This window comes from Drosophila mauritiana, chromosome 3L (assembly GCF_004382145.1).
Source record: "Drosophila mauritiana strain mau12 chromosome 3L, ASM438214v1, whole genome shotgun sequence".
NCBI classification, from domain to species: Eukaryota; Metazoa; Arthropoda; class Insecta; order Diptera; family Drosophilidae; genus Drosophila; species Drosophila mauritiana.
The window spans coordinates 301,202-327,670 of record NC_046669.1 but is presented as its reverse complement, the minus strand read 5'-3'; the positions used below and the strand labels follow the sequence as shown (position 1 = coordinate 327,670).

The window sequence follows — 26,469 nt, the reverse complement described above, 5'->3', positions numbered from 1 at the left end:
CACTGATTAAGCCGATGTCAAACAGAATATAAATAAAATTGAGTTATATCATTATATCATTGAAAGATCATAAAAAATGAAAATACATCAATCCACATACCCATCCATATTTTCAATAAATAAAAATATTCGCAGTCCAGAAACTAAGTTGCGAAAAATAACTCTGTACAAACGACACTGATCGTGCCGGCAGACCGCCGGCCGCGGCTTGCCCTGCGCAACAACAACATTCATATCGCTTTTTCCTCGCATTCATGTCTTAGGAGAGAGATCGCTTGCGTGAGAGAGTAGGCGTTCATTATAATTCAGTTCAGTTGACACACACATCTGTGCATATACGTATCCGAAAAAGTTGGGCAGAACAATATAAAACTTAAATGATCGATTGTCAACCGAAGCCAAACTCTCAATTTGAAAATAGCCGTGATACACCGATCGAGAAGAAAAAAGCGTAAATATTTTTTTACAATGAGACTTCCCTGTTGTGGAAGTAAATAAAATAAAGAACGAGGACCAGGGTGTGTCATGTGTGCATTTACACATACATATAAGCAGCGACGAATTTAATTATTGTCAGAGGAAGTCATGCGAAGACTTTAACCACCCAAAATATATCGATCTTTAAATAAAGCATATTTTCTGTATATATGTGCAAGAATATCATACCATTAGTTTTGGAAAAAAATAAACAAAAAATAACTTTCGGTTTCCCGAACAAAATAATTGGCACATCTTAAAAATTAATCAAACTTTATTTACTATTATTTTAACATTTCTTGGCTAATGCTTTGCTTTGCAACTGACTTTTGATGGCTTAGCTACTTGGAAGCCCAAGGCATTGGAGGAACCAAGTTTTAAGTGGGTTGTGATCAAATGTGAGGCCACCCCGTCACCATATCCACACCTCCACTTTTGTAGATAGGATCATAAGGCAGTTGAAGATGAACCGAATGAAAATCGAATTACCACAGAATGCAGCCGTAGCTAACAATGAATTTGGAATGAAAATGCCTTCCATAGCTAAATACAAGTGCCTTATTGCTAGAGAAAAGCCTCCAAATTCAAAAACCAACCAGAACAACTGTTCGGCCTATACAACAAAATGTATGTACAAATCAACCTCATTCAGCATGACAAACGGGAAAAAATATGTGGACTGTCTTCGTTTTGTCAATTACAACTTCCTTCTCATTTCTCATTTGTACAATATCACCATACCATTTAAGTTCTTATCATTGGATTTGCTATTTCCAATTCCAACTATGGCAACAACATCTTGGCAAAGGCGTCCTTTCTTGTGTCCTTTACAGATAAATGAAAACTCTTTTCGTTCTTCGGATATCAACTGTCATACTTGTGCTGGTTATTCAAAAATCATATGCAGACATTCCCGAATGCGATTATTTCGACACTGTCGATATTTCGGCAGCTCAAAAGCTACAGAATGGATCGTACTTATTTGAGGGGTTGCTCGTTCCGGCCATTTTGACGGGAGAATATGACTTCAGGATTCTACCGGACGACTCGAAGCAGAAGGTGGCCAGTCACATAAGAGGATGTGTGTGCAAGCTGAAGCCCTGTGTCAGATTTTGCTGCCCCCACGACCACATTATGGATAATGGTGTATGCAACGACAACATGTCCGAGGAGGAGCTTACTGAACTCGATCCTTTCCTTAACGTGACTCTTGTCGACGGGTCGGTGTCCCGCAAACACTTTAAAAACGAACTAATCGTCCAGTGGGATCTACCGATGCCGTGCGACGGAATGTTCTACCTGGACAACCGAGAAGAGCAGGATCGATACACGTTGTTCGAGGTTCATTTGCCTAATATGTTCAAGGAATATTTGGTTTACTCGGTATTTTCTAATTCTAGAACGGAACTTTCTTTCGCCACTTTGACCGTGTCACCCTTAGCAAGAGGGAATACTGCCTTCAGCATCTTACCTTCGCAGATGGTAATGCAACGTCTATTCGAATTGCACCTCACAACTGCCTGATAGTGCCATCAATTACCGGTCAGACGGTTGGTAAGCTATACCACACGATCAGCTGATTTGCCGTAAGATTATACCTTTCTCCCCACAGTGATGATCACTTCGCTGATATGCATGGTTCTAACGATCGCCGTTTACCTCTTCGTCAAGAAACTACAAAACTTGCATGGAAAATGCTTCATCTGCTACATGGTGTGTCTCTTTATGGGATATCTTTTCCTATTGTTCGATTTGTGGCAGATATCCATAAGCTTTTGCAAACCAGCAGGTTAGATAATGTCGACGCTACAGTAAAGGACGTGTTCAATAACGTCTTTCTTAGGTGTTCTGGGTTACTTCTTTGTCATGGCCGCATTCCTTTGGCTTTCCGTTATCAGTCTGCACCTTTGGAACACGTTCAGAGGCTCCTCCCACAAAGCGAATCGATTCTTTTCTGAGCATCGGTTTCTGGCCTACAATACCTATGCTTGGGGCATGTCGATGGTCCTGACCGGAATCACCGTTCTGGCCGATAACGTCGTGGAAGACCAGGATTGGAATCCTCGTGTGGGCGAGGAGGGACACTGTTGGATATATAGTGGGTACCGACATCCAACTATATATATGTATGAGAGCACATAGTTCACCATTATGCTTTCTCCCTTGTCATCAATAGCTCAAGCCTGGTCAGCCATGCTCTACTTTTACGGTCCAATGGTTTTTCTTATTGCTTTTAATATAACCATGTTCATCCTGACGGCTAGGCGTATAATAGGAGTGAAGAAGGACATCCAGGACTTTGCTCACAGGCAAGAGAGGAAGCAGAAGCTGAACTCCGACAAACAGACGCAAGTTAAACGACTTCCTTGAAGAAAGTCTCTCGAATAACGGTCTCTTTATGATTTCATTAAAGTTACACCTTCTTCCTACGGCTCTTCATCATTATGGGATTGTCCTGGAGCTTGGAGATAGGCTCCTACATTTCGCAATCCAACCAAACTTGGGCCAACGTCTTTCTGGTGGCTGACTACTTAAATTGGTCCCAAGGAATCATCATATTTATACTGTTCATTCTGAAGCGCAGCACGTTGAGACTCTTGCAGGAGAGGTAAGGAATATGCAGGTCTGCAAGAATTTCGTCTAACCAGGTCCACTTATTATCTCTGCCTGAGCAGCATTAGAGGGGAGGGTGAGGAGGTCAACAGTGAGGAAGAGATTTCGCTCGAGAACACGAGGTTTGATCGAAATGTCCTATCATAGGTAATCCGAAGAGAACTATTTCTTGGTCATTTGGTGTTGGAATTATTTGTTCTACTAACAACTCCCTTGATCTGGCATGTAAGATCAAATGCACTAATTTAGTATGTTAAACCTGTTTTCTTGGCCAAACTGATCGGTTCTGCCACTTGCACTGCGATTTGCTTGTTCACCTTTTAATCTCGCTTACTATCAGAATGGTGTTTGTTGTCCCCACAATTTTATTTACATGTTATTCCACTTTTACATTGTTATTGTGTCCTTATGTTTTCCTATAATTCTAATTCGTGTCTGTTCCTCAGGAACCATCCTAAATCCACGAGGAGTGTCATTGCTAACAGATCGATGGCGAGTCGTATTACCGTGGGAACAACTCCTAAAAATAAAGGACGGAACTCGACTTTGGCTTAAAAGCTGTAATAAGTTATCATACATATATGCATGTATATAAAATCTTATAAATATTCATACCATAAATAACGGTTTGTGAGGTGGATTTCTTGCTGAAGGCTGACCCTAGAGCTTAATCTCCTTTTCTTTTGTGGTAGAAGTATCCGCTGGCGTTTTAAAGCTTTCAATAAAAACGTACGCAGCTTTTCGCCACAGCATTTTGCTCGAAGTGTGGCGCATTGGGGAATTCCAGCAAAAATGGAGCATGTCAGAGGATGGAATTCAGTCGCCGCGAATTCGCCCGACGAAGAAGTTCACTTGCGGTTCAATCGGGAAACTTATCGCTTGGGATATATCTCAATTTGACCCGGCTAGTCGAGCTTATCTATCCCTAACCTCGGTCCAGTAAGCAGCACATCTCTAAACAGTAATTTACAAAACAAATTTGTTTTAAAGCCCGAAGCTAAAAATAAATGAAACCAGTGCAAACATTGTGATTTAAACTTTGAGCAGTGTCAGCACCCCAATACTAATTAAGAAACTCTTGGGCAATTAAAGATCATTCTTTGGAATGTTTCTCGTTCAAGGCCTCGGTGCTCGGGAATCCGCGCCTCGCGAGTTGCGAAACCAGAGGAGCTGTGCCGGATGCCTGCGATGTATAATGCGGCTTTAATGTCTCGCCTCGGCCCACAACAAACAGTCGCGTTGTCTCTTCATGTATCGCCAATTGTTTTGTGCTGATTTGCTTGTTCAATGCCAAAACCAGTTTCTTTCTCATTTTGAAGTTCGCTGAAATGAAGGCAAGCGGTTTTAGGGAATACCGCAGAAGCACCTAGAGTCTTTCAAGCCTCGCCCGGAATCATTTGGCCCGCTTTCGTCGCAGAAAGCAGATTCGGTGTGATCTCTAATCGTATGTATATATCTATTAATCCATGAATGGTTTGGGCAGCAGCGTTATGCGCTGTACTTGGCCTGTTCAAATACAGCTGATTCCAAGCACGAGTTGTGGTTGTACTTAAACTAAATATCCGTACGTGCTAATGATTTGTTTCCCGTTTCGGAGACGTGGGATTTGGCTTCCTTTTAATGGCTTACATCTGCCGTTGCATTTATTTATATAACCCAATAATGTAACGCTAAGTGATTTAAAACGATAATAGTGTTTCAGTCTATTGTGCCGATTTTGTTGTGAATACGCAACACATCATTGCAGAAGCTCTTCTAGTCATGGTCCAAGGTCAACTGTGATTTATGTCGCATGCTGTATCAGCAGCTGAGCTTGGCTTAGTCCCCCAGCAAAGAACTAATCAGTGTCACCTTACTAGGAATACGGTACGTTATCAGCAGTCGATCGGCGAGAAATGACCAGATCAAAACAAAGAATAAATCTCATTTTCGCTCTTGCCGAAGGCGAGAGAACTCACACAGTTGGTGGTTGCTCCGGCGCCGTGCTAATTAATTCGTAAGTTCAGCTATTTGAGTCAGCACCCGTGTTTCGCCCGGGGCCACTGCTCCACTCAAGAGGTCCATTCATCGTCCGATAATTGTTTTGTTTGCCCACAGACACAATCGAGCCTCTGTTGGCACTCACTCGATCAAATTTCGCATTGTTCGGTTCGGTCTTGTTTTGCCCGCCTTGCAATTAGCGGAGCAGCGGTCGGCAAGCACTCGGCTAACAGACCTCTAACAGGGCTCTGGTGTATGTCTGCTATATATCTGCTAGTTCCTCGAGTATTGGAGGCGCCTGCTCCTCAGTTCGCTTCGAGACTTCGCTGGTCGTGGGTGCTGCTGCTCCGTCGGAACTCGGAAAACTCCATCGAAAACCTGCTATCATTATATTGGAACCGCGAATTAAGAATCTCAATGTTAATTAATTCGTAAGCTAGCGTGTGATTTTGCCGGTATCTGGAAATCCAAACAATCGTAACCGGTTCGCTGCCCGATCGCGCACCCACACCCACCTTCCAGGGAATTCCCCATAGCAAGTGCGTTTCGAAAAGTATTGGGAAAGAGACGTTTTTTTTATACCCATTATGGACATGAGGATCTGTTGATTTCTTGAGAAACTTTTATGTGGTTACCCGCCTTGAGCCACAGACTCTTCCCCGGTCCAAATTGCATAAGCAAACCGGCTAAAAACACACAACTCGTAACGCAAGTCGAACCTAAAACCCAAACCATGTTTCGTTAAAGCCTTTTCGCAAGGCGACAAAAAACCCGTAAACCCCAAAAGACTCTCACAGAGGTCCGACTGTTTTTGTTTACCCATCAATAGCTGGCCAGTGTTTTCAGGTACTGATACTGACGTTCGAAAAGTTCCCCACTGATCTAAAACTGGAAAGTGCGCGAGCTGGAACAACAACAACAACAACAACAACAACAGGAAGAACTCTGTTGCTCAGCAAACCACTTTAAGTTGCCTACATTACGAGTAGTATTTATCACCTGAACTCGGTAAGTGCACGCCGACTACTGGGATCGTTCATATAATGGCTCCTAGCACTTCATTTAACAAATGAAATTGGACCTGGTTGGGATTGTGCTGACAAAGGTGTCTGACTCAGTTGCCAAGATTCGCACTTGTAGGAACAGGAACGGGTACGATTTCAGGCAATGGTCATAAAAGTTTACTGGCCATTGCGTTTACGAGTTTGAAAATATCGGTTTAGAAATCAAAGCTTTAAACTACTAATTACGTGACAAATACTGACTGTTTACCCAACTGCTTGCACTCGATGCAATTTTATTGAGTCACTGGGAAAATTGGTTATTATAGTGAAATGGCTGGCCACCCCGCAAAGGCCGCACCTTGGTCATCCAATCGGTCTGCACTGTTTCTTTCGATTCAGAATTCGAATTTGTTAAATGTTGTTTACACTTTCGCACATTTGGCTGGGAATTGTTGTTGAAACATCTTGGAATATTGTTTATTGTTTGCTTTGAGGTTTGTTTATTTCACTACAATTTCCCCTAGCTTCTGAGTATTAAATAAAAATATATCATGCACCCCGGAGTATTATATAAACATATATAAAGCATGTCCAGTGTTTAAGTGTATACTTATGCATGTACATACATATTCTAGGTCACTTTCCAATTCAATTGTTATTATCATGACATTAGAGATTCGGGTGGGGCCATCGTGTATCCCGCTGTGCATTCATTTCCATGATAAGCCAAGTGCATGTACCAATTAATTAGTGGAATGATTTTTTAGTTACCGAACTGTGTTTCCCAATGGCTTTTCTATCTTGATTTGTGTCTTACCAAGAGATCTCACTCACAAAAACAAAACACATTAATCTCCAGGGGTTAATGTGATCATTTCCCTTTAATGTCATGCATCCAACTACTTAGCACTCCATAAACTAAGTAATGTTTATACCTTACGCAGAAAAGTCTAAAAATATGAATTGAGCAACCACTAGCAGGGATTTCTCTTTCCAAATGAGATTTAGATGCAGCATGCCAATACCATTAATGGGATCCATTAGTAAGTTAATTCGTTTTGAAAACGATCATCGATTCGTTTGTGCTGCCTTCTTCGTTAGGTGCCAGCATTTAATAGAAACACAATACAACAGAAACTTATGAATATTATAGAAATAAGAACTTCGGCGGGCTTCCCATTTATGTGCCGTTCAAAATGTTCAAAATGGGCGGTGACACGAGTTCCATCAAAACCGATGAGCGCTAACAGACACCCATGCGACGGCCATTTATCTTCCCGGGTCTCGAGTTCCCGAACGGGATCTGTTGACTGTCGAGCCTTTCTCTCCCCTTGAAAATGTTGGGTGTCAGTGGAATAATATTTGGCGAACTTGCCACCCGCCCACTCTAATGGCAATCAATTGATAGAACCGCCCGCCTTTGTTTACATCCACGGACAGCAGAGGCATCAGCATCGGGGGTCTAAAAATACTCCAGTTGGAATTTTCTCACGAAATATTCGTGCATGGGGTAGGGCAGCAAGAGCAAGCCCGTCAATGGATTGGCTATTAAAAATTGTTTTGTTAAGTGTTTGTTTGTGGGGAAAAGAAGACCGGACCCTGTAACCACTTCTTATCTAGAGAAGCGATAACCCGCCGCAGTTCACCACAGTTCAACTCCGGTGTGGTGACTTCACACACGGTAGTAGTGTCTCCTGTCTTTGGCGATTAGTTGCGCTGCTCATACGGACTGAAAACCGCGCAGCCCTCGGCAAGATAATGGGCATACATATGAGAAATATTTCCAGTGATTTTGTGGCATACGTGATAAGCAGTAAAGTGGTTGAATAAAGACATCAACGAAAAAACCCAAAAAACAAGACAGTTTGCATAAAAACCGAATGCGGATAAAAAACGCGCAGATTATTATTTATGTGAGTTCAGTTCACTTGAGTTGAAATTCGTTTCCGTGTAGTTTACAACGCACATAGTATATGGTTATTGTTTTGTCCGGTCATTTTCGATTTAATATGTGAATGGTGTCGCAGTTTGCTTAAATTGCGTATACGCCCTGTGACTCCGGACTGATAAATTTTCAATGCGTTCAATGCCAGGGTTTCGCCAAAGTTAATTGAGAATTAATGGCGTTTAGGAGGGCTTAGAGCCACTGGATGACTCAGAGCCGAAGTTACTCAGCCACATCCTGACCATGGACAATTCGCAAACTGTGATAATCAACCAGATAATAAGCGAGTCCAAAGCCAAAAACCTAAGAAGTCGCATAGCCGGTCATCTGTAAGTAAATGGTTCACGTATTTAACTAGAAGTGGGGATTCAATTCGATAAGTCGCTCATGTCGCCATTCTACCTATAGAAATAAACAAGAAAGTCATACTCCTTTGTCAGATATTAGCAGGCGTCGTTGCCCCAATCGACTTTATCTTATCGGTTACCGACCACATATAAGAAATTTGATACGAGTCCGCTACGAAATCGTAAACATATCTCAAGTTCGCCATCGTACTCCGATTAAAGTTCGTACTTATCAAACAAAATCGGAAACGGGCTCTCGCACACTTGTGATAGAAAGATATTGATCAAAACCAAATTACTGTCTTTCTATGTTGTTCTAAACTTCTTCTTCTAAACTTTCCCAATTCTTTACCTTCGATTCTGTACATTCGAATCTTATATATGCAATCAATCAGATGGGGATTGTATGTGGCGCTATTCGTAGAATCACTTTCCAAACGTCATTAGTCATCCAATGATTGTAAGCTCCGATTTGAATATTTAATCTTTTCATGCATTGGTATTTTGAAATATCTTGATGTGTAATTCTTCGGGTAAAAATTTAGTCAAACAATTCAACAAGAATAATTGTTTGGCAATAAAAACATAAATAAACAAAAAACTTTAGAGCACCGAAATGAAATTTAAAAGAAATATTGCTTTTATCAAATAAGTTTGGCGCACTCGCGAGGGCAAGGAAATTTCGAGAATCCGTTTATTGGAAAAGACCGCTGGCTATAATTCAATTTTATGGCCAATTGTTTTCATGATTTTAATGTTCCGCATGTTTTGATTATTTTTCAAACATCCGCAGCACTCATTCGCACATTTAAAGTGCGCAGATATATACGATTGAATTTGGTCCGCTGAAATTTCCCAAGTGCATGTGCTCAGCGATTAATTATGCTAATTTCCCAGCGCAAGATAAGTGCTCTGGCTCTCCCTCCCCCTCACGCTCCCCCTCCCCCACCCACTGCCAGTATTCATTTTCCCCATTAGCCAACTGTGCGGAGTTTAATGTGTTTGTCCTTCTCCGCCCGTTCGCCTCCCATAAATTCGGACTAATTTAGTGGCCCACACTCCTGTCAATGCCGCAGGTTACCCTGCTGCTCCTCCCCAAAGGCAAACAATCAGCGGATCAATGAATTAGTTGGTCCCCAAAGGCTAATGATACAAGATAAGATAGCGAGCGGTATAACTTTTCGCGCTGGTAATGAATTTATGGACGGGCTCGTTAGCAGCGCTTGAAAAGTGGGCAGATCGGGATTGGAGTGGAGTGGAGTTCGGGGAGACTGCCACCTCTATTGACAGACGATGGCAGTTACTATCAATTTAACACGAATCCATAAATGTTTGCTCAGTCTGCACTCCCTGCGTGGCTGACCTTATGATTGATGTCCCGCGGAGTATGGCGCTCAGGTCGTGGGTAGTCCGCCCCTGGTTCCTCCCCATGGGACACGTTGGCTGCTAATTGCTTGTGACGCTATCCTGTTCGCCTCCTTAATTCTTTTCGACAACCTGTTGTCTGCGTAGATCATTCACTACCCGTCCCCGCTAATGGGTCCCCAGATGTTGCTCTATTGCCCAATTTAGTGAACTCGCTTAGATAAACATTAAACGACTAACTAATCGGCAAATAGGTCTTAATTAGTGGCTTCACTTGCTAAGTCTTAATTGCTGCGTGTTGCGACTGATGTAACTCATGACTAAGTGTAATACTATATTTAACTGAATACATAAACGTTAGAAGAATACCCTAACAAAGCAAAATAGTGAATAAATAAACAAATATGTGTAATAATATTTAATAAAGCTTTACCACTTCCAGAACCTCCATCATGCCGAAGAAAATCCATCAGCCTGGAGGTTCCCTCTACTGCGGAGTTACATTGCTGGGCGTCCTGTGCTTAGTCGTGTTCCGGTTGATTCCGGGGATTCCCTTCGGCACTTACGTTATGGCCGAGAGAGACCACTACCACACCATAGACGATCCAAATGTGCCCTGTAATTTCTACGATACGGTGAACCTGACGGGCCATAGGCTCTTTCCCAACGGAAGCTATGATTACTACGGCACAATAGTTCCTGCAGAATTGGTCGGGACGTACGACTACATACACAGCTCGCTAACGGAGCGCATAGAGGTTCGGGAACACGTGAGGGGATGCGTCTGCAAGTTCAAGTCCTGCCTGAATATCTGCTGCCCGTGGCGGCAGGTCTTCAACTCTGAGGTTGACGGATGCATAATAGACCACACGGACAACCGAACGTGGCCAGATCCGCCTATGCTCAATATAACCTTCCGCAACGAGTCTACGATATTGGTCAACATGTTCACGCAGTTTGCTATCCAAAGCTTCAGACCCTGCCCCAAGATGTTTTCCCTGCAGCCAGAGACCAGCAGTTGGGATGACTATCTACTCTTCGAGAACGGATCCATGCTCCGTGTGGACGATAAACTGCTAATCAGGAAGAACGAGTTCTGCATGGTACCGACCTACGTCAACGAATCGGACATGTTCTACACCATACATCCGGCCAATTGTGACATGCAGGACGACCATAGCACGGTAAAGATTATCAACTCGTATGGTAAGTGGAACGATCACCTTTACTTCTTCGAAACAGCATTTTATTAATCCGACCTAAATTCTGTGCACCAGCCATGATGTTCTCCATTCCCTTCATGATGCTGACCATAGCCGTTTACCTATTGATTCCCGAGCTACGCAACCAGCACGGGAAGAGCTTGGTCTGCTATCTAATAGGTCTCACCGTGGGTTACTCCTCGCTGTGCTACGTGCAACTCTATCAAGTTGATGCCACGGGTGTTACATGCAAAGTGTTCGGATACACAGCCTATTTCTTTTTCATGGGCGCCTACATGTGGCTAAGTGTCATCAGCTTTGACTTGTGGCACAATTTCCGAGGGACGAGAGGAATTAACCGATTCCAGGAGAAGAAACGCTTCCTGTTTTATTCGCTCTACTCTTGGGGTATTGCCCTAGTTTTCCTGGCCTTCACCTATTGCGCCCAGCAACTTGCCAATTTGCCCGACAACCTAAAGCCAGGTATTGGGGATGGCGTGTACTGCTGGCTGGATATGAGCAACTGGGCAGCTATGATCTATTTCTACGGTCCCATTCTGGCGATCGTTGTTGCCAACACCATCATGTTCATAATGACTGCGATCAAGATTCACGGCGTGCAGCGCGAGATGGCCCGGATAATTGCGAGTGAGAACAGCACCAAGAACCTACGAACCGAGAAGGACAAGTGAGTGTCATCCTTTCAGTATTTCTTATCCACGTTCCCCCAAAGACGTTTTTATCGTGCTTGGTCCAACTATAGATTCGGCTTGTTCTTGCGCCTCTTTCTCATAATGGGCATCACCTGGCTCACGGAGCTCATCTCGTACTTCGTGGGCAGCGACAAGGGGTGGTCTAAGCTCTTCTATATCTCGGATCTGGCCAATGCGATGCAGGGCTTTCTCATATTCATGTTGTTTGTGATGAAGAAGAAGGTCAAGCACTTGATCACAAACAGGTAAGTGTTGCTCTATCTACTCTAACTCCACGTTATGTCCTGTCCCGCCCACTGGGCGTTTGTCCATTCACACGACTCGTGACTCCCTCTTGTGTCGTGTCTCTGACTCTGTCCACCATCAAATCTGTAACCACGACTATTCTCAGAACAATACGTGTGCGCAGTCTGCGGCAGACTGAGAGCGTAACGATGGGACCGACTTCGTTCTCGATGAAGCAGCGGTTTATGGACGCCTCCAACCAGATCCGCAAGCTGGTGGTGATCCGCAACGCCTTTGCCAATGGATCCACCAGTGGTATTCATTCACACGAAGTCTAAATCGATTTCGTCGATTGTAGTAAGCAGGTCCTCTTTAGCGCGGTTGCTCGTTTGTTGTGGCCTTTGCTAACCCGCGCTTAAATCAAGAATATTGACCATTTCGGGTTATATGATTCCTTCCTTATTCCCCGATCCTTACATCTCTTGCACTAAGATGGAAAACCCGTTGTAGAGTATGGGAATACATATGCACTTCAAGTTCTGGCAGCGCGCAACTTCTGATTACTTTAAACCTTATATGTTGTACTTATCTCGTTGTCAGACTGCTTTCGATATTGCTTAAACTCAAGCTCAACACCAACAGACACTGCCTGCAGACTAACTCTAAACCGAACACTGACAGCCAACACAGCACTGAATCTCCAGCCGCCTAGCTCGGTGACTCAGTCCGGTCGCGTCTTTGTAGCTACTAAACAGAAGTACCATTCCTAATTGCCCTGATCTAAACACAAACTTATGTTTGCATCCACCATGTGTGTCCATATGTGCATGTGTCTCAACATCAATTTGATCATCATCGATCGCTATTCATTGAAGACTCCTGGAGAAGAGGCGCTCGAATGGCCTGAGCTCGACCACAACCTCGACTTCCATCACTTCTGACGCGAATGTGCTGCCAAGAAAGCTGCACCTTAAGGCTGTTGACAAGGCCGGTAGCAATGCCACCGACCCGAGTCCGACCCCGAAGATAGCCATCTAATCAAAATGGTCCCAGGTAATCCTCCGGAAGTGGAGAAGTAGTAGACAGTGTAGTTAACCCCAGTTGAAAGCAACCATTAGATAACCCTGATAACCTCTAACCCCTCGAAAACTAATCATAACGACCATGCATTTTTGTGTTTTGGTGAAGGTAACCTGTTTATATCCTATAGGATCGCTTAATGTGTTTGCTTTTCCCTAACTCAAAATCCCAGCACTCAAACGAACCAATTCTAATCAGATTTACCGCCATTGTCTATTCCACGCTGCCCACGCAATGGACGTCATAACCACTCCACCACTTCACACGAACACAGATGCTCGAGTGTTCGCGATGGCAGCAACCAACGTCAGAGCCAGTACTCCACCAAGACCACGTCGAGCAGCGTGGCCAATCTGTCGCTGCACGAGAAGCCATCGGTGGAGAAGCCGCTAGTGATCAGCTCGAGCGTGGATCCGCAGAAAACTACCATCTTCCGCTGATCACAGCACTTGCAGCTGCCATAGGCAGAGCATTGAATACCTCGGGATGCGTGCAGATCAGGAAGGACTAATCGCATTTATATTCATCTCGATCGTCCTCGGATTTTTGCGAACACTTCGTTCCTTTCTGTAGATAAAGATCACTTATTCATATTTTAGGACTACATATTCCTATCATGAGATTATTCTGTAATCAACATTTAAAGTCGATATCTATAAATTCGCGCAGTAGCATCCACATACGGATAGAACTTTATGAAAGACACTACTATAAGAGAAAGTCCCTATCCCCCAGAACTACCACGAAAACCCACCCCACCCAAATTCTCTTTCTTTTTTTAATGCCATGTGACCACGAACAACCTGATTAGTTGTATAAGAAAGTTATGCAGAGCCATATTTACTGTTTATGCAAGCAAAATTTTAAGGTTCTCCGAACCCCGCTGAGAGATCAAATTTGTAATTCACCATTAGCCTAAGTCCAAGGTAAGCATTCAGCATATATACGTAACATATAAATGTGCCTTGTTAAAAACGAGATTGGTGTTGATCGATAACTGTATACCCTCTTTGCATAAATGTACCATTCTCCATATCTGCATTATCTCTGAACTTATGTAAAACAAAATACAAGAATTATAATTGTATTTCAAGCTTAATAAAGCCAAAGATAAAATTGAACGATGTTTTTTCCTCAGCGGATCTGTTTGACGAAAGTCAACGAATCTTTTCGAATATTCTTGGAGACCGTAAACGATATCTAGCCAGTTCACACACCTCCAGGTAGAGAAACTTTTTATAGCCTGGAAATGCACCTAAATATTTAAAAACCAAAGCTGTGGTAAAGTCGTTTGGATCATTTGGATTAACGGTTCAAAATTTGATTTTCCTTACGGTCGCAAAGGCAATCAATTATAGGACAGGGTTGGAAATAATCTAATTACCTTTTATATCTATCTCAAGATAATTCTGGAAATGACTCGAATGGCTTAAATGCTTACAACTTAAGGTATGAATGTGCAAGTTGCGAGCGCGTTGAGATTCCACGTCGGTTTCTAGGAGGAGGGGCGGGACGGGTTGTGAGTCTCCCCAATCGCTCTTTTTACCGGCTGCTTGTGGTCGCGTCTGGTTTTGGGAACGGCTAATCAGTTAGTCTGTTTTTTATTCTTGGCCAGCATGGAGCTCCGTTGCGGTTGCCGGTTTGTCGTTTAGAGAGAGGCAAGACGACTAGCTAGGAGAGACTCTCCACCAAACTTTTATGTTTATGGTTGTTCTTGTTGGTGTTGTCGGTGTCGTTGTCGCAATCGCAGCCGTTTTTAGACCCGCGTCACATTCGTTGTCAATTTTGGGTTTCCATTGTTGTTGGTTTAGATTTGTGACTCGGCGAGTGTGCGTGCATTGCTCAAAGCGAACGGCGATCGCTTCTCATATTTGTTTACTTAATTATCGAGCTGATCAGCCTGTGACGTCAGGCCGACGAACGAATCGACCAAAAATCCAACAAGCGTGGATCAGTTAGCCATGGTCTCGCCATTGATAATTCTTTTAGTTATATGGCTCTCCGTGGGCGTAAAGTCCCTGGAAATCGCCAGTATCAACCATCCCTGTGCCTACGCCCACACGGTCAACATTACGGATGGGCTGCGGATGAAGGATGGCTCCTACTCATACGCTGGAGTAGTGGTCCCACCGCATCTGATGGCGGAGTACTCCTTCAAGGTGATCGATGGAGTGGAGTACCGGGCCAAGAAGCATCTGCGCGGCTGCGTCTGTCTGCTGAAGCCCTGCATCAGTTTCTGTTGTCCGGAGAACCTCGTCTTTGATGCCAAGCACTGGAACTGCACGATGCCACACCAAGTCCGCGAGTCCACTCACGTGGAGCTCACCTACGCTAATAGGACGGTGGATCAAGTACGCATTCGCGATCGTTTTGTAGTGCGCACAGAGCTGGGTTGCCGAAACAAATTCGTGGACAAAAAGCACGATAACTTCTGGCAATGGGACCTCTTCGAGAATGGAACGCTACGGCGAGACGATCGTCTGTGGTCGACGGATGAGTATTGCTTTAGCCCGTTGGAGCACAAGCCGGAGCAGTGGGAGCTCACTCCGCTCAACTGCGAACGCTTTCAAACGGGCTACCGGGTTTGGATTTACGCCATTTGTGAGTCGTGTTGTTTGAATACCCTCGACGAAATTCTAACTCTTGTTCCCTTCTAGGCAGTATTATAGCCATCATTATAAACATTTTCATACTCTCTCTACTTGGATCTGTGAGAGATGCCCGTAAAAGCCACTATGGCCAGCTAATCATCTACTACCTGCTGTCCATGATCGTGGGTTACTCCCTGTTGGTCTACTTGGCCTTGAAGAATCCCATGAAGCTCTCGCATGTGGCCTGCAGGAACATAGGTTGAGTAATTTTGTCTACATCACCTGGATGACTTATTTTGTTCTATGTATCCCAAAGGATTTCTGGCCTACTTCTGCATCATGCTCTCCTTCGTCTTTCTGGCCATTTGCAGTCTTGACTTTCTGCTCAAGTTTAAACAAAAGGCTGTTAGGAGCTCCGTCCGTCGATTGTCCCTTGCTCTGGCAGTCCTTGCGGTGATAGGTCTTCGGTTTTTGGTGTCCTTAGCCCAGGACTCCAAGCTGCCCAAGCACTTTAAGCCGGGCATGGGAGAAGATTACTGCTGGTTCGATGGTAGGTTAAATAAGAAAGTACAACGTAGTATAACTTCGAGTTATCTATTCATTTTCAGTTCGCACCTGGGGTATCTTGATCTACTACTACGGACCCATTGCACTCCTCCTGATATTCAGCATTGTATGCTGTCTCAAGGCGTACTTTTCCATCTACGAACTGCCATCAGATACTCAGTACATATTAGGCACTCAACTGAAAATCGTCAAGACGCAGTAAGATTTCCTTAAAGCTGTTTTTATTATAGACCTAATTATCTTTTATATTCCTGCAGTTTCTATGCCTTTAGCGCTTACATAGTGGGCGTGTTTGCGGTCTGGATCCGGGAAATAGTCGTATATATAATGGCCAGAGTGAGAGAGCATTTCTTCATCATTGACTTCTGGAGTGGAGTTTGCATTCTGGGCCTGGCCATAGCTGGTTTTATTCTGCTTCTTGGCAAGAATTTGCACGTCAAATCCTGGTGGGCCATTAATGTGTAAGTTGTAATATTCGAATCAAAGCTACAATTTTTTAATTGGCCATCATTTTTTTACAGGGAATCAAGTCAGACAGATCTGAGTGTTATTAATGCTCGCGTATACAAGTTCGACGAGAAAGGCGATCTACAATCTTCAGGTTGGTGTTCATCTTACTGCTTCAATTCATATTCCTTTAACATTCACGTTTTCCTTCACAGACTCTCCCTACAAGCCGACAGTGACATCACTTTAACAGGAACTGAGATTATTGCTCATCTGTGAACTCTGGTATTCATATTCGTTATGAATCATTTAGTCTGTCGCACACGGAAAAGTATATAAATAATAGTGCCTCAGTACTCTAGATCTAAGAAAATAAAAATCTTATTATGATGTACATTTATATATTTAAGAAGAACCGTAATTCTAACCACTTGTCACATTTACAAGGTGCCAAAATAAATATTAAAATTCACTTTAAGAATGACACTCCTTTGATGTACGGATTTTGTTTTTCTTCTTAAAAGGAGGCTTCCCGGTTAACTGATAAATTATTCTTAGAGGGACGCGCTTGACTCGATGAGGTGGACCAAGTTACCTTGGGGGGCACCTGGATTAGTCGCATTCATTGACGCATTAGAGTGGGCATGGCATAAATGTTGTTGGCATATCGATCGAAAATGGATAGACAATTAATATAATGGCCTTGCAAGTTTTAGGCAGTTTGTGGGCTTGTTAATCTTTTGAAACAAACTGTCGCTACCCGTCTACGTCTCTATAATCTCAAAATTCAAGCGTTTTATAGTTTTCATTCACACATCCCACTCCGTCCAAGCAGTCAGATCGGATATGCACCAGATAAAAGTAGTCAAATGGATCGGATTGGAATAATCGTCTTGAGAAGACGAAGACTTTTGAAAGGGAAAACACTTATCGATGATATCGAATTTTCTGAAAGCGATAATATGGAACGAAAAGAGAAGAGAGAACCTCGCACGATTTTTTTTTATCCAAGCAAGGGCCACACTTCACACTGCCTTGTTTAAAAATAAATATTTTTAAACGTCCGATCGCCAATCTCCTTAAATTAATTGGAACGTTTAAAAAATGTACTGTATACTGTACTGTATGTATATATAGGTCTCATTTTGCATCACACTGTTTTTATAGCATATATTTAATAGTTTTTGAAATGTAAATTCCATATTTTTTCGATAATAATTTTAATAATATCAATAATTTTAATGTTCCCATATTTATATTTTTCATAAGAATTATGTGGATGTACTCACCAATTAACTAAGCTCTTTGAACTCTTACGCAATTTCCCTGCAAAATAAATACATCGTTCTCATTAGGATTAGTTAAAAATTTTGATTGCAAATCTATCTCGATGATTATATAAACTTCGAAAATGCCAAATTTCGGTTTACATTTAACTTTGCGAAATACAAATTTAACAAATTTATAAATTTGAAAACTATTTAAAAATTTTAAGTTTAAGAGAAAGACCAATAGCAGAGAATTTGGCGCAACGCAGTAAAAATGGCTGCTTTAGAAATCTTAAACTTGCATATCATATCTTCATCCTTACCATGGCAAAGTAAAATGGCGGTGGAAGAAAGAGACGAAGATATATTTTAATTGCTAACAAACTTCCTAACCAACCCAGAATAAAATGGTGGCGGAAGAAAGAGAAGGAAACATATATTTTTCTCTCTATTTTGTTTGAGATCAGAAATGGCGACACAGAATTAAATGGCCGCTCATGAGCACGAAAAAGATTGTTAGTCTCTTGTTTTTAACAACAATAATAAAAAAATAGGAAATATTACACACATGTACTTACTATTGTTCGTACGTATCCATTTGCTATCCATCCCATATTTCATTTCATGCATTTTAAATCGCTTGTGATTTTTTCGCTTGCTTTTATTAACATTTCAATAATATTCACTGAGAATTTTAAGGGTAGCACACACATTCACTTGTACACTCACACACATGACGCTGATGAAAGAGGAGTGGAGAAAGCAACAAGCCGATGCCGTTACCGTTACTTCCTTTTCTTTTCATACCTCATAAGCTTTGAAAACTGAACAAAAAATTAGTTGTTCTCTCGCAGCGATAACCCATTTACGAGGATGTATTTTGCACGTGCAACACTGAACTAAATTAGACCGCTGCACATTTACTTGATTACCGAGTCACAAAATTAGTTTTAGTTTACTCATTGCGTGTTGCAAAGCTCGAAGCCGCGAACTGTAAATACGATAAAGATAGAGTGTGTGACCGTACTTGATATCGATCAGAAATATTCGATATGTAGAGATTATCGATATCTATTCCTCCCTTTTGGGATATACCAATAAATTCTGCTTCGATTGCCCTATATTTCGTATTATTCTTTTGATCAAGTAATGTCTTACGGGATCTAGATGTGATTTAAATTTAAATGTAAGAATAACGGTGAGGCAGAAAATTATTTAAGTTTAATATGATTGAAGTAACTAATGCAATGACGAAAGCCATCTCAGAAACAATTTTATCCGATAGGTGAGTTTAAGGACTTTTCTACGTCTGGTCACACTGCGGAGATCTAAAAACGTAAACATTCATAATTAAAGCCATTCTTAGCCTTTGCTTAATAAAATTATAGCAGTAATGACAATTATAGGCCTTCACTCGTCGCTGAATGTGTTCGCCTGCTAAAATGCAAAGTTTCGGCGCCAGCAAAGTCGTTGCTACTCTCCGAGCGGATGGTCATGTCTACCCCATGGAGAACACCAACCTGATGCACTACGAGATCGTAAGATTCGCGGTACCTTGCTTGTAAGCCACACTAACCGAGCCGACTCCTTCATAGCGCACCGAAGGTGATGTCCAGCAAAAGAAGGGGATCCTGGTGGGTCCGGCCACATGCGTTGACCTGGGCAAACAGCTGCTCCAGTGCGCCAGAGACAGCGATGTGGCGGGGGTCAAGGCGGCGTTAGCGCATGGAGCTCCCTTCGCTTCCGACTGGCTAGGTATGTCGGCACTTCACTTTGCCGCCATGAACAATCAGCTGGAGATTTGCGAAATCCTCCTGCAGGGAGGCATTAACATGGACGGCAAGACCAAGGTAGACCGAACGCCGCTCCACCTAGCCTGCTATTACGGTCACGAGCGGATAGTCAGTTTGCTGCTGGCGCTAAAGTGCAATGTCAACTCCCGCGATATGGTAAGAATATATAAACAATGCCTGTTTAAAATGACAAACCAACATTCCTGTGTCAGCTTCGCATGACCCCGCTGCACTGGGCGGTCGAGAAAAGACACAAAGGAATTGTGCGCCTGCTACTCAAGTGCCATGCAGATGTCGCCTTGGTCTCCAAATTCGGCAAGACACCGATCGGACTTGCCGTGTACACGGAACAAGCGGATGTGCTGGCGGAGCTAGAAGCGGCACGACAGGCGCAGGCCAGTAAGAAGTTCAACGAGGAATCGGAGGTGAGTGCGCTTGAAGGAATTAGCTGAAGGTCGATATTTGCTACCTAATATGAGGTTTTACTTACGTTTTGCTTGGCTGTTCCCTATTCTTAACAATACAATGTATCGCTGCCTTTTACCACGCTGCGCTTATCAAACTTCAGCAACAAACACATAAGACCAGAGTATGTACTTTCGACAACTTGTATTTGTTTGCTAAACTAATAGCAAGAACATTCCCAACTTTGGCCTATATTCCTGATACCCTTACAAAAATTGTGACAAATATTGTATTCCCCATTGATTCGCAGAAAAAAAAATCATATCATATTTGAATTTATTCCCCATTGATTTGCAGAAGGAAACCAGTGAAGCTGTCAGCTCAATAATGGACGAACCGGAAATAATTAAAACCCTTGAGGACAGAGAAATGTCGGTTGAAGAACGAATGGATGTCCTAGAAAACATGCGAGGCCGTAAGTTACTAGATTCGGCGATATCAACCGAATAAAAACCTATTTTTCCTGGCAGATGCAAACGTGCTGCGGAACACTGCGCTTAACATGCTTAAGACGCACGGAATCGCAGACATGGTGCAGGACAACGATGACGAGGCCTCAAAAGAAATGCTGAACACTGCGTTGCAGAATGGACGCCAACTTGTCCTCTCGGAAGGAGGACGCTTGCTGCTGCACGAAACAAAATCGGGCATCAGCGGCAAGCAATCCACAAATGGAAATGTCCGGCCCTCGGTCGTAGCGCTCCGCACAAATGTTAATAACTCTCATCCCAAGGTTAGGATGAATGTCCTAAAGCAGAAGGATCTTCCGTCAGCGGCAGGAGTTGCCAAGAACAAGGTATGCATGTCATTGTTTTGTTTTGGTAATTCCTATAATAATTTATATTTGAGGGCAGAATATACGCATAATCTCGTTGACTGATTTTAAGAAACTCTACGGATCGGACAATACGCCAAAGTCCCTTCAGAAAATACCCGCCTCTTTGGCAAGGTACGTTGATTTCACATAATTTGCAGAAATATATAAGATATTGCCTTATCGACAGCTCTGGAATGGTGCGGCATCTTCCTGATGGCACAAAGCTAGTCAACATGCGCCAGTTGCAGGCTCGACAGGTGAATATGAAATAGTTTCTCAGCTCACCTGCTTACTTTACTTGAACGCTGCTTAATTAGTTAAAGCTCCCATCCCTGCAAAGACCGCTGGATCCCACTTCGCTAGAAGAATCACACAGCCAGAACGAAGCCGCGGTACCAACCCCACAGCCTTCAGGCCATCCCGCGTCGGGCAGTTCGCTTAGGGGACAAGTGGGCACCGTCCAGACGATACAGCTGCGACCTTCACTCTCGGCAGGATCCGGGCAATGCACAGTAAACAACGGGGCGGCACCTGCGAAGACAATCACCAATGCGACGAAGCAGCCGCCGAAATCTCCGAACGTGATGCCGCTGCTAACTTCTTCTGAGATCTGTCGCCAGCTTCACGAGTTGCGGCGTCAGAACGAAGAACTGCGGCGGCGGGCCGACTCCTTTCAGCGGGAAAAAGAGGAAATGCTGAGGCGCATTGACCGCCTGGAGCAGATAGTGCTGGTTCAGGAGTCGGAGGCCGACTTGGATTTTGGAGAGGACGCTTAGTTAGTGCAAAGATAGGTTTAATGTTAGTTCGATAAGATATATTTAGGATATTGAACATATAAGTGCATTTGTAAAGCAGCCAGTCTAATGACTATTTCATACCAGTTTTTATTGAAACTCGATTAACTTGAATGCTAAGCGAGCTTTAAGGAAATTCGGATGTTGATAGAAATATATCATTTTAAAAATTCATTTTCAATCCATTATCTGGAAAAGATGTAGCATTTATTTAATAAATTTGTAAACGATTAAGAAAAATGAATAGCCATAGCTATTAAATCGCACCACTCTATTATTTCCTTTATTTTACCGTTTTGGTCGAGGTTTAATGAATATTAAATTAATATAAATATTAAAATGCGAGTTAGCCAAATAAAAATCCAAGCGCCAGCTACAATGCGGTATTTTGTAGCGTTAGTCAATTTTTAGGAAATTGGTGTTGGCTAATTTATGGAGTTATCGATAGTGTGGAATAGTCATCGATTTTGCACGTGTTGTTTTTATTCAAAACAAAAAAAATATGGTAAGAGAGAATTGTCTCTTGTTGCTTAGCTTTCAATACATACCTTGCATTGGCAGCGTAAGAAGCAGGCGGATGAAATACCAGGCTTTCCATCACTGGACAACGATGCCGGCACCAGCGACCGGGGCGCCGACATTCTCAAGTCCAAGTCCAAGAAGAACAAGAGTGGTGGATTCCAGTCCATGGGGCTGGGCTTCGAGCTGATAAAGGGCATCACCAAGCGGGGCTACAAGGTTCCCACCCCCATACAGCGGAAAACGATTCCGCTGATCCTGGAGGGACGCGATGTGGTGGCAATGGCCAAGACGGGCTCCGGCAAGACGGCCTGCTTTCTGATTCCGCTCTTTGAAAAGCTACAGAGGCGCGAGCCCACAAAGGGAGCCCGTGCCCTGATCTTGTCCCCGACGCGCGAGCTGGCTGTGCAGACGTATAAGTTCATCAAGGAGCTGGGTCGCTTTATGGAACTGAAGAGCATTCTGGTGCTAGGTGGCGACTCCATGGACTCACAGTTCTCGGCCATACATACCTGCCCGGACGTAATTGTCGCTACGCCAGGTCGTTTTCTGCATTTGTGTGTAGAAATGGACTTAAAGCTCAATTCCATAGGTGAGTTGATAGTTGCGGAGCATAAAAGCAGAAATTAATTTAATTGCTCGCCTAGAATACGTGGTGTTCGATGAAGCCGATCGACTCTTCGAGATGGGATTCGGCGAGCAACTGAACGAAACGCTGCACAGATTGCCGTCGTCCCGGCAGACGGTCATGTTTTCGGCCACGCTGCCAAAACTGCTAGTGGAGTTCGCCCGTGCCGGACTAAACGACCCAGTGCTTATTCGCTTAGACGTCGAGTCCAAGCTCCCGGATGCACTGGCTCTAAAGTTTCTGTACTGTCGACCAGACGACCGCTACACAGCCCTTGTGGTTCTTCTTAAGTATGTTATTCCGGTGGAGTCGCAAACCGTGGTGTTCGCCGGTACGCAGCACCATGTCGAACTAATTTCGTACATACTTACTGAGGCTGGAATCTCCAACGCCTCAGTCTACTCCAGCCTGGATCCAGCTGCTCGCAAAATAAACACCGCCAAATTTGTGAACAAAAAGGTGTCCGTGCTAATAGTCACGGACGTGGCCGCGCGTGGTATTGACATTCCCAGTCTAGACTTTGTGGTGAACCTGCACTTCCCGGGTAAACCGAAACTGTTTGTCCACCGGGTAGGTCGTTGCGCTCGCGCCGGTCGCACAGGAACCGCATACTCTATTGTGTCCACAGACGACACAGCACATCTACTGGATCTGCACTTGTTCTTGAACAGACCCTTTAATATACACGACAGCTCGGCATTGGGAACCATTCCGCAAGATTTGCTCGAGGAAGAGCACCTCACAGTGACCGATATAAAGAAAAGTCACCATATTGTAAGTTTTAAATGCAGGATACTGCATATTTAAGTTTCTAATGATATGTAATTGTACATGTATTTCTGCAGGCCGGAGTATTGCGCACCAGCGAAAACGCCTACAAAAAATACTTGAGCTCCCGACCAGTAGCCTCCACGGATGCCAATGCGCGTGTAAAGAAAATTAAATTCTTTGCGCTCAAGCCATTGGAGGATTTCTTCACAGCTGCCCCTGTGCTCGCCCAGGCGGCTGAAGCTAGTGGACAATCAACAGAGTCGCAGGCAAAGGTGAGCGCCACAGAGCGCAAGTTGCAGGAGGAAAAACACGATATACTGGTGAAGATGCGTAGTTTCCGTCCTGGTGGTGTGAGTTTCTCAACAGTTTTACGATAAATATTCGCTCACTTATCTGTAATTGTGCCTTTTTCAGACCGTTTTTGAACTCAACACCACTCAAAAGTCCACGCAGTTCATCGTTATGAAGGAAAAACGAATGCAGCATGCGGAAGTCATCAACAAGTTTAGGCAGCAGCGCGCAGAGGAGGATATCGACGAGGAAAAGAAAACGATCGAGGCGTCAAAACCAAGCTCAGGCAGAATGCCCACCGCCGACGAGGAAGCTATTAGTAGTACTTTCAATAAAGTCGTTGCGCCCAAGAGGCTCCAGAACATGGACGCCCTTTACAAGGATAAGCCAAAGAAGAAAAAGCGGAAGATAAACAGCAAGGACGAGGATCACTATGTGCCGTACCAGTCGGCAGACAAGCACACAGAGGATGGTCTGGCCATTAACAACTTTGAGCGGCAGGCGCAGAACGCCGAGTTTTCGGTGTCGGACCGCGACTTATCCCAGGAAGTAAAGCACAAGCCCGGCCTTAAGAAGTGGGACCGAATTAAGAAAAAAATGGTTTCTGTACAAGATCCGCGAGCCAACAAAATTAGGACCGAGTCCGGTGCGTGGATTCCTGCCTCCTTTAAAACAGGTCGTTATGCTGAGTGGAAGGAGAAGTCTAAGATCGAGGACCAGCTGCAGCGCGAAAATGCAGGCAGTGATGACGAGAACGCCAAGCCGTTGAGCCATGCCCAGCGCTACCCAGTCAGTCGTCATGCGCGGCACAACTTAAAGCTAGAACTTAAGAAGCGGCTGACCGGAAACGACAAGGAGATGCGCCGCCCCGAGCAAATTGTCAAATCTCGCATGCGACTGGAGTTCATTAAAAAGCGCAACGAAGAGAACGCAGAGAGGAAAAGCGAAAACCGCAAGCGCAGCATGCGGAAAACGCAGCGCCCCAAAGCTCAATCAACTGGGGGCTCAAAAAGAAGGAAGTAGGAGCTTCTACGCAGGTTAGTACAGTTTAACCAAAACGGACACTTCAAGTAGCACACCAGTCAATTGTGAAGTCAAAAGTGAGACATGCTTTTTAGTTTCCCGCCCTTGATTTCGGAACTAAGTCCTCCTTTCACACGTGACCCAGAAAGAACACGGCGAAGTATGTGCGTGCCGAGAGATGTGCCACAGGGTGTGTTCACCCTGCGCAGGTCAAGTGAGGGTAGGCTCCGGCTCGGATTCGGGCGCGCCTGTCTGATGACACGCACATCCTGTGTGCCTTCTTGCCTGCGCCCACGAACAGAAAAAAGAAACAGCTGCCACCACTTATTCATCTCGTTCTGTGTTTATAGATCTGCTTTCAACAGCGCCGTGCCTGCATCAATTACAATATCGCACTGCTGCCGCTTCCCGCAGATAGTCACGTAATTGACTGGTTCCTTGCTACTTTTAATATAAATAAATGAACATAATCGAAATTGCGTAGGCCAGTATTGCCGCGACTGATTTGATCATTTTTTATCCATCCACAGAAGCACTGGGACCGTTCAGCCGACCGACGTTCAGCGCATGGGTAATGTTCTGAAAAATCGCCTTCCCCAAATGAAACACTCCCCATATTTGTTTACTGGAGGTAGAGTGTTTTTAAAATAATACACAATAAACGATGAACTACACTTTTTAGACTTGGGTGTGGCGACAGCCACCAGAAATGCAGCAGGAAAGACATGAAATCAACCAAAGCAATAAATCCTCCGATTTCGTTGGGTTCGTGTGTTCCAAAAATACTTTGAGGGCGCATATGGTTTTATTCCGATTCCCCCTGGACCAGTTCGCACTCTCTTAGTCGCTGTCGATTAACCCAGTGGTAGAAGCCACATGCCAGATGCCTCATGAGCATGGGGCAGGATCACCCATACGCTGAACAACTTCTGCTCACTCATTCTGCAGTTGAGGGGTGCTCAGAAAAGGCCCAAATGTTATTCCCGCACATGTGTCCCGAGATTTTTCTAAGTACTTGTTAAGGGCCATTTCCAGGAGGAATATGTTTCTCAAAACCCGCATGGAAGCCCCGGAAAGGATTCGTCGAATGACCTTTTCTCTGATCGCCAGAATTTTAATTTCAATAGAGATATCCGTTGTCCACAGATACAAAACCATATGGGTGTAACACAAATAGTCGTCTTGCAGTACAATTATTGCAAGATAAATTGATAAATCCCAACAGAAATGGTGGGCTCAAGTGAAATGAGATGGAAAACCAAACGCAAGCTGTCCGTCCACATCGCAGTCAAGCATTGTGAGCGGACGATCATATCCGAGAAGAGCCAATTCAAGTCAATCAAAAAATGTGGCTTGCGCCAGGGGAAAGGGACCGATCGCAGTGGCCTGCAGCACAATTTACATTGCAACGACCAATTTAGAGATTGTTGAACTCACGCAGAACCAGGCTGCGGCTGTCCGGTCGGAAAATTTAATCTACGCCTTGAGATCTCAACATGTGGGCATGTGTGCTATTAAATTACTATGTCTGAAGGCAGCTTATC

The 26,469-nt window shown here is 43.9% G+C and overlaps 5 protein-coding genes across 16 annotated transcripts; all 5 read left to right on the top strand.

The window, feature by feature from the left end:
- Window positions 1–128: 128 nt before the first annotated feature.
- Window positions 129–3,832, top strand: LOC117140884 (G-protein coupled receptor Mth). 4 transcript variants are annotated; one of them, XM_033304035.1, is made up of 9 exons: window positions 129–451; window positions 819–1,104; window positions 1,311–1,818; window positions 1,878–2,031; window positions 2,090–2,266; window positions 2,321–2,575; window positions 2,654–2,825; window positions 2,891–3,085; window positions 3,537–3,832. In XM_033304035.1, exons 3-9 carry the CDS (start codon window positions 1,315–1,317, stop codon window positions 3,643–3,645), a joined length of 1,566 nt encoding a protein of 521 aa, XP_033159926.1. In that variant the 5' UTR covers window positions 129–451; window positions 819–1,104; window positions 1,311–1,314; the 3' UTR covers window positions 3,646–3,832. The 4 variants fall into 4 exon arrangements, with proteins under 4 accessions (XP_033159926.1, XP_033159925.1, XP_033159928.1 ...); XM_033304036.1 differs by lacking the exon at window positions 819–1,104 and adding an exon at window positions 3,153–3,237 and having other exon boundaries at window positions 205–451; window positions 3,537–3,629; XM_033304034.1 differs by lacking the exon at window positions 819–1,104.
- Window positions 3,833–3,863: 31 nt separating this feature from the next.
- Window positions 3,864–14,072, top strand: LOC117140883 (G-protein coupled receptor Mth2). 7 transcript variants are annotated; one of them, XM_033304030.1, is made up of 7 exons: window positions 3,936–4,534; window positions 5,900–6,078; window positions 10,174–10,937; window positions 11,009–11,621; window positions 11,697–11,891; window positions 12,747–12,924; window positions 13,226–14,072. In XM_033304030.1, exons 3-6 carry the CDS (start codon window positions 10,184–10,186, stop codon window positions 12,907–12,909), a joined length of 1,725 nt encoding a protein of 574 aa, XP_033159921.1. In that variant the 5' UTR covers window positions 3,936–4,534; window positions 5,900–6,078; window positions 10,174–10,183; the 3' UTR covers window positions 12,910–12,924; window positions 13,226–14,072. The 7 variants fall into 7 exon arrangements, with proteins under 7 accessions (XP_033159918.1, XP_033159924.1, XP_033159919.1 ...); XM_033304027.1 differs by lacking the exon at window positions 5,900–6,078 and having other exon boundaries at window positions 3,864–4,029; XM_033304032.1 differs by lacking the exon at window positions 5,900–6,078 and having other exon boundaries at window positions 3,936–4,051.
- A 488-nt stretch (window positions 14,073–14,560) lies between these two features.
- On the top strand, window positions 14,561–17,020 carry LOC117140886 (probable G-protein coupled receptor Mth-like 9). The gene is made up of 7 exons (XM_033304038.1): window positions 14,561–15,552; window positions 15,609–15,800; window positions 15,859–16,092; window positions 16,151–16,307; window positions 16,367–16,570; window positions 16,631–16,710; window positions 16,772–17,020. Exons 1-7 carry the CDS (start codon window positions 14,913–14,915, stop codon window positions 16,804–16,806), a joined length of 1,542 nt encoding a protein of 513 aa, XP_033159929.1. The 5' UTR covers window positions 14,561–14,912; the 3' UTR covers window positions 16,807–17,020.
- Window positions 17,021–19,122: 2,102 nt separating this feature from the next.
- Window positions 19,123–21,874, top strand: LOC117139746 (poly [ADP-ribose] polymerase tankyrase-1). Of its 3 annotated transcripts, none has more exons than XM_033302306.1 (10): window positions 19,123–19,160; window positions 19,231–19,362; window positions 19,420–19,773; window positions 19,830–20,042; window positions 20,186–20,206; window positions 20,380–20,497; window positions 20,553–20,878; window positions 20,937–21,031; window positions 21,087–21,156; window positions 21,217–21,874. In XM_033302306.1, exons 2-10 carry the CDS (start codon window positions 19,249–19,251, stop codon window positions 21,673–21,675), a joined length of 1,770 nt encoding a protein of 589 aa, XP_033158197.1. In that variant the 5' UTR covers window positions 19,123–19,160; window positions 19,231–19,248; the 3' UTR covers window positions 21,676–21,874. The 3 variants fall into 3 exon arrangements, with proteins under 3 accessions (XP_033158197.1, XP_033158198.1, XP_033158199.1); XM_033302307.1 differs by having other exon boundaries at window positions 19,146–19,160; window positions 19,216–19,362; XM_033302308.1 differs by lacking the exon at window positions 20,186–20,206 and having other exon boundaries at window positions 19,146–19,362.
- A 256-nt stretch (window positions 21,875–22,130) lies between these two features.
- Window positions 22,131–25,599, top strand: LOC117139745 (ATP-dependent RNA helicase DDX54). The gene is made up of 6 exons (XM_033302305.1): window positions 22,131–22,198; window positions 22,255–22,804; window positions 22,860–23,614; window positions 23,686–23,961; window positions 24,026–24,939; window positions 25,456–25,599. Exons 1-5 carry the CDS (start codon window positions 22,196–22,198, stop codon window positions 24,923–24,925), a joined length of 2,484 nt encoding a protein of 827 aa, XP_033158196.1. The 5' UTR covers window positions 22,131–22,195; the 3' UTR covers window positions 24,926–24,939; window positions 25,456–25,599.
- Window positions 25,600–26,469: the final 870 nt, after the last annotated feature.

What these genes read in the sequence shown, in the direction of transcription:
- LOC117140884 (XM_033304034.1), top strand. Translation starts at nt 1,315, where the DNA reads ATGAAAACTCTTTTCGTTCTTCGGATATCAACTGTCATACTTGTGCTG. An exon ending in ATCGATACACGTTGTTCGAG is followed by an intron (nt 1,819 to 1,877) that starts GTTCATTTGCCT and finishes TTCTAATTCTAG; the next exon opens with AACGGAACTTTCTTTCGCCA. An exon ending in TTGAGACTCTTGCAGGAGAG is followed by an intron (nt 3,086 to 3,536) that starts GTAAGGAATATG and finishes TCTGTTCCTCAG; the next exon opens with GAACCATCCTAAATCCACGA.
- LOC117140883 (XM_033304033.1), top strand. Translation starts at nt 3,890, where the DNA reads ATGTCAGAGGATGGAATTCAGTCGCCGCGAATTCGCCCGACGAAGAAG. An exon ending in CTATCCCTAACCTCGGTCCA is followed by an intron (nt 4,030 to 10,173) that starts GTAAGCAGCACA and finishes TACCACTTCCAG; the next exon opens with AACCTCCATCATGCCGAAGA. An exon ending in AAAGATTATCAACTCGTATG is followed by an intron (nt 10,938 to 11,008) that starts GTAAGTGGAACG and finishes TCTGTGCACCAG; the next exon opens with CCATGATGTTCTCCATTCCC.
- LOC117140886 (XM_033304038.1), top strand. Translation starts at nt 14,913, where the DNA reads ATGGTCTCGCCATTGATAATTCTTTTAGTTATATGGCTCTCCGTGGGC. An exon ending in AGATTACTGCTGGTTCGATG is followed by an intron (nt 16,093 to 16,150) that starts GTAGGTTAAATA and finishes ATTCATTTTCAG; the next exon opens with TTCGCACCTGGGGTATCTTG. An exon ending in AGGCGATCTACAATCTTCAG is followed by an intron (nt 16,711 to 16,771) that starts GTTGGTGTTCAT and finishes TTTCCTTCACAG; the next exon opens with ACTCTCCCTACAAGCCGACA.
- LOC117139746 (XM_033302306.1), top strand. Translation starts at nt 19,249, where the DNA reads ATGTGTTCGCCTGCTAAAATGCAAAGTTTCGGCGCCAGCAAAGTCGTT. An exon ending in AGTTCAACGAGGAATCGGAG is followed by an intron (nt 20,043 to 20,185) that starts GTGAGTGCGCTT and finishes ATCAAACTTCAG; the next exon opens with CAACAAACACATAAGACCAG. An exon ending in AACAAACACATAAGACCAGA is followed by an intron (nt 20,207 to 20,379) that starts GTATGTACTTTC and finishes ATTGATTTGCAG; the next exon opens with AAGGAAACCAGTGAAGCTGT.
- LOC117139745 (XM_033302305.1), top strand. An exon ending in CTTAAAGCTCAATTCCATAG is followed by an intron (nt 22,805 to 22,859) that starts GTGAGTTGATAG and finishes TTGCTCGCCTAG; the next exon opens with AATACGTGGTGTTCGATGAA. An exon ending in TAAAGAAAAGTCACCATATT is followed by an intron (nt 23,615 to 23,685) that starts GTAAGTTTTAAA and finishes GTATTTCTGCAG; the next exon opens with GCCGGAGTATTGCGCACCAG.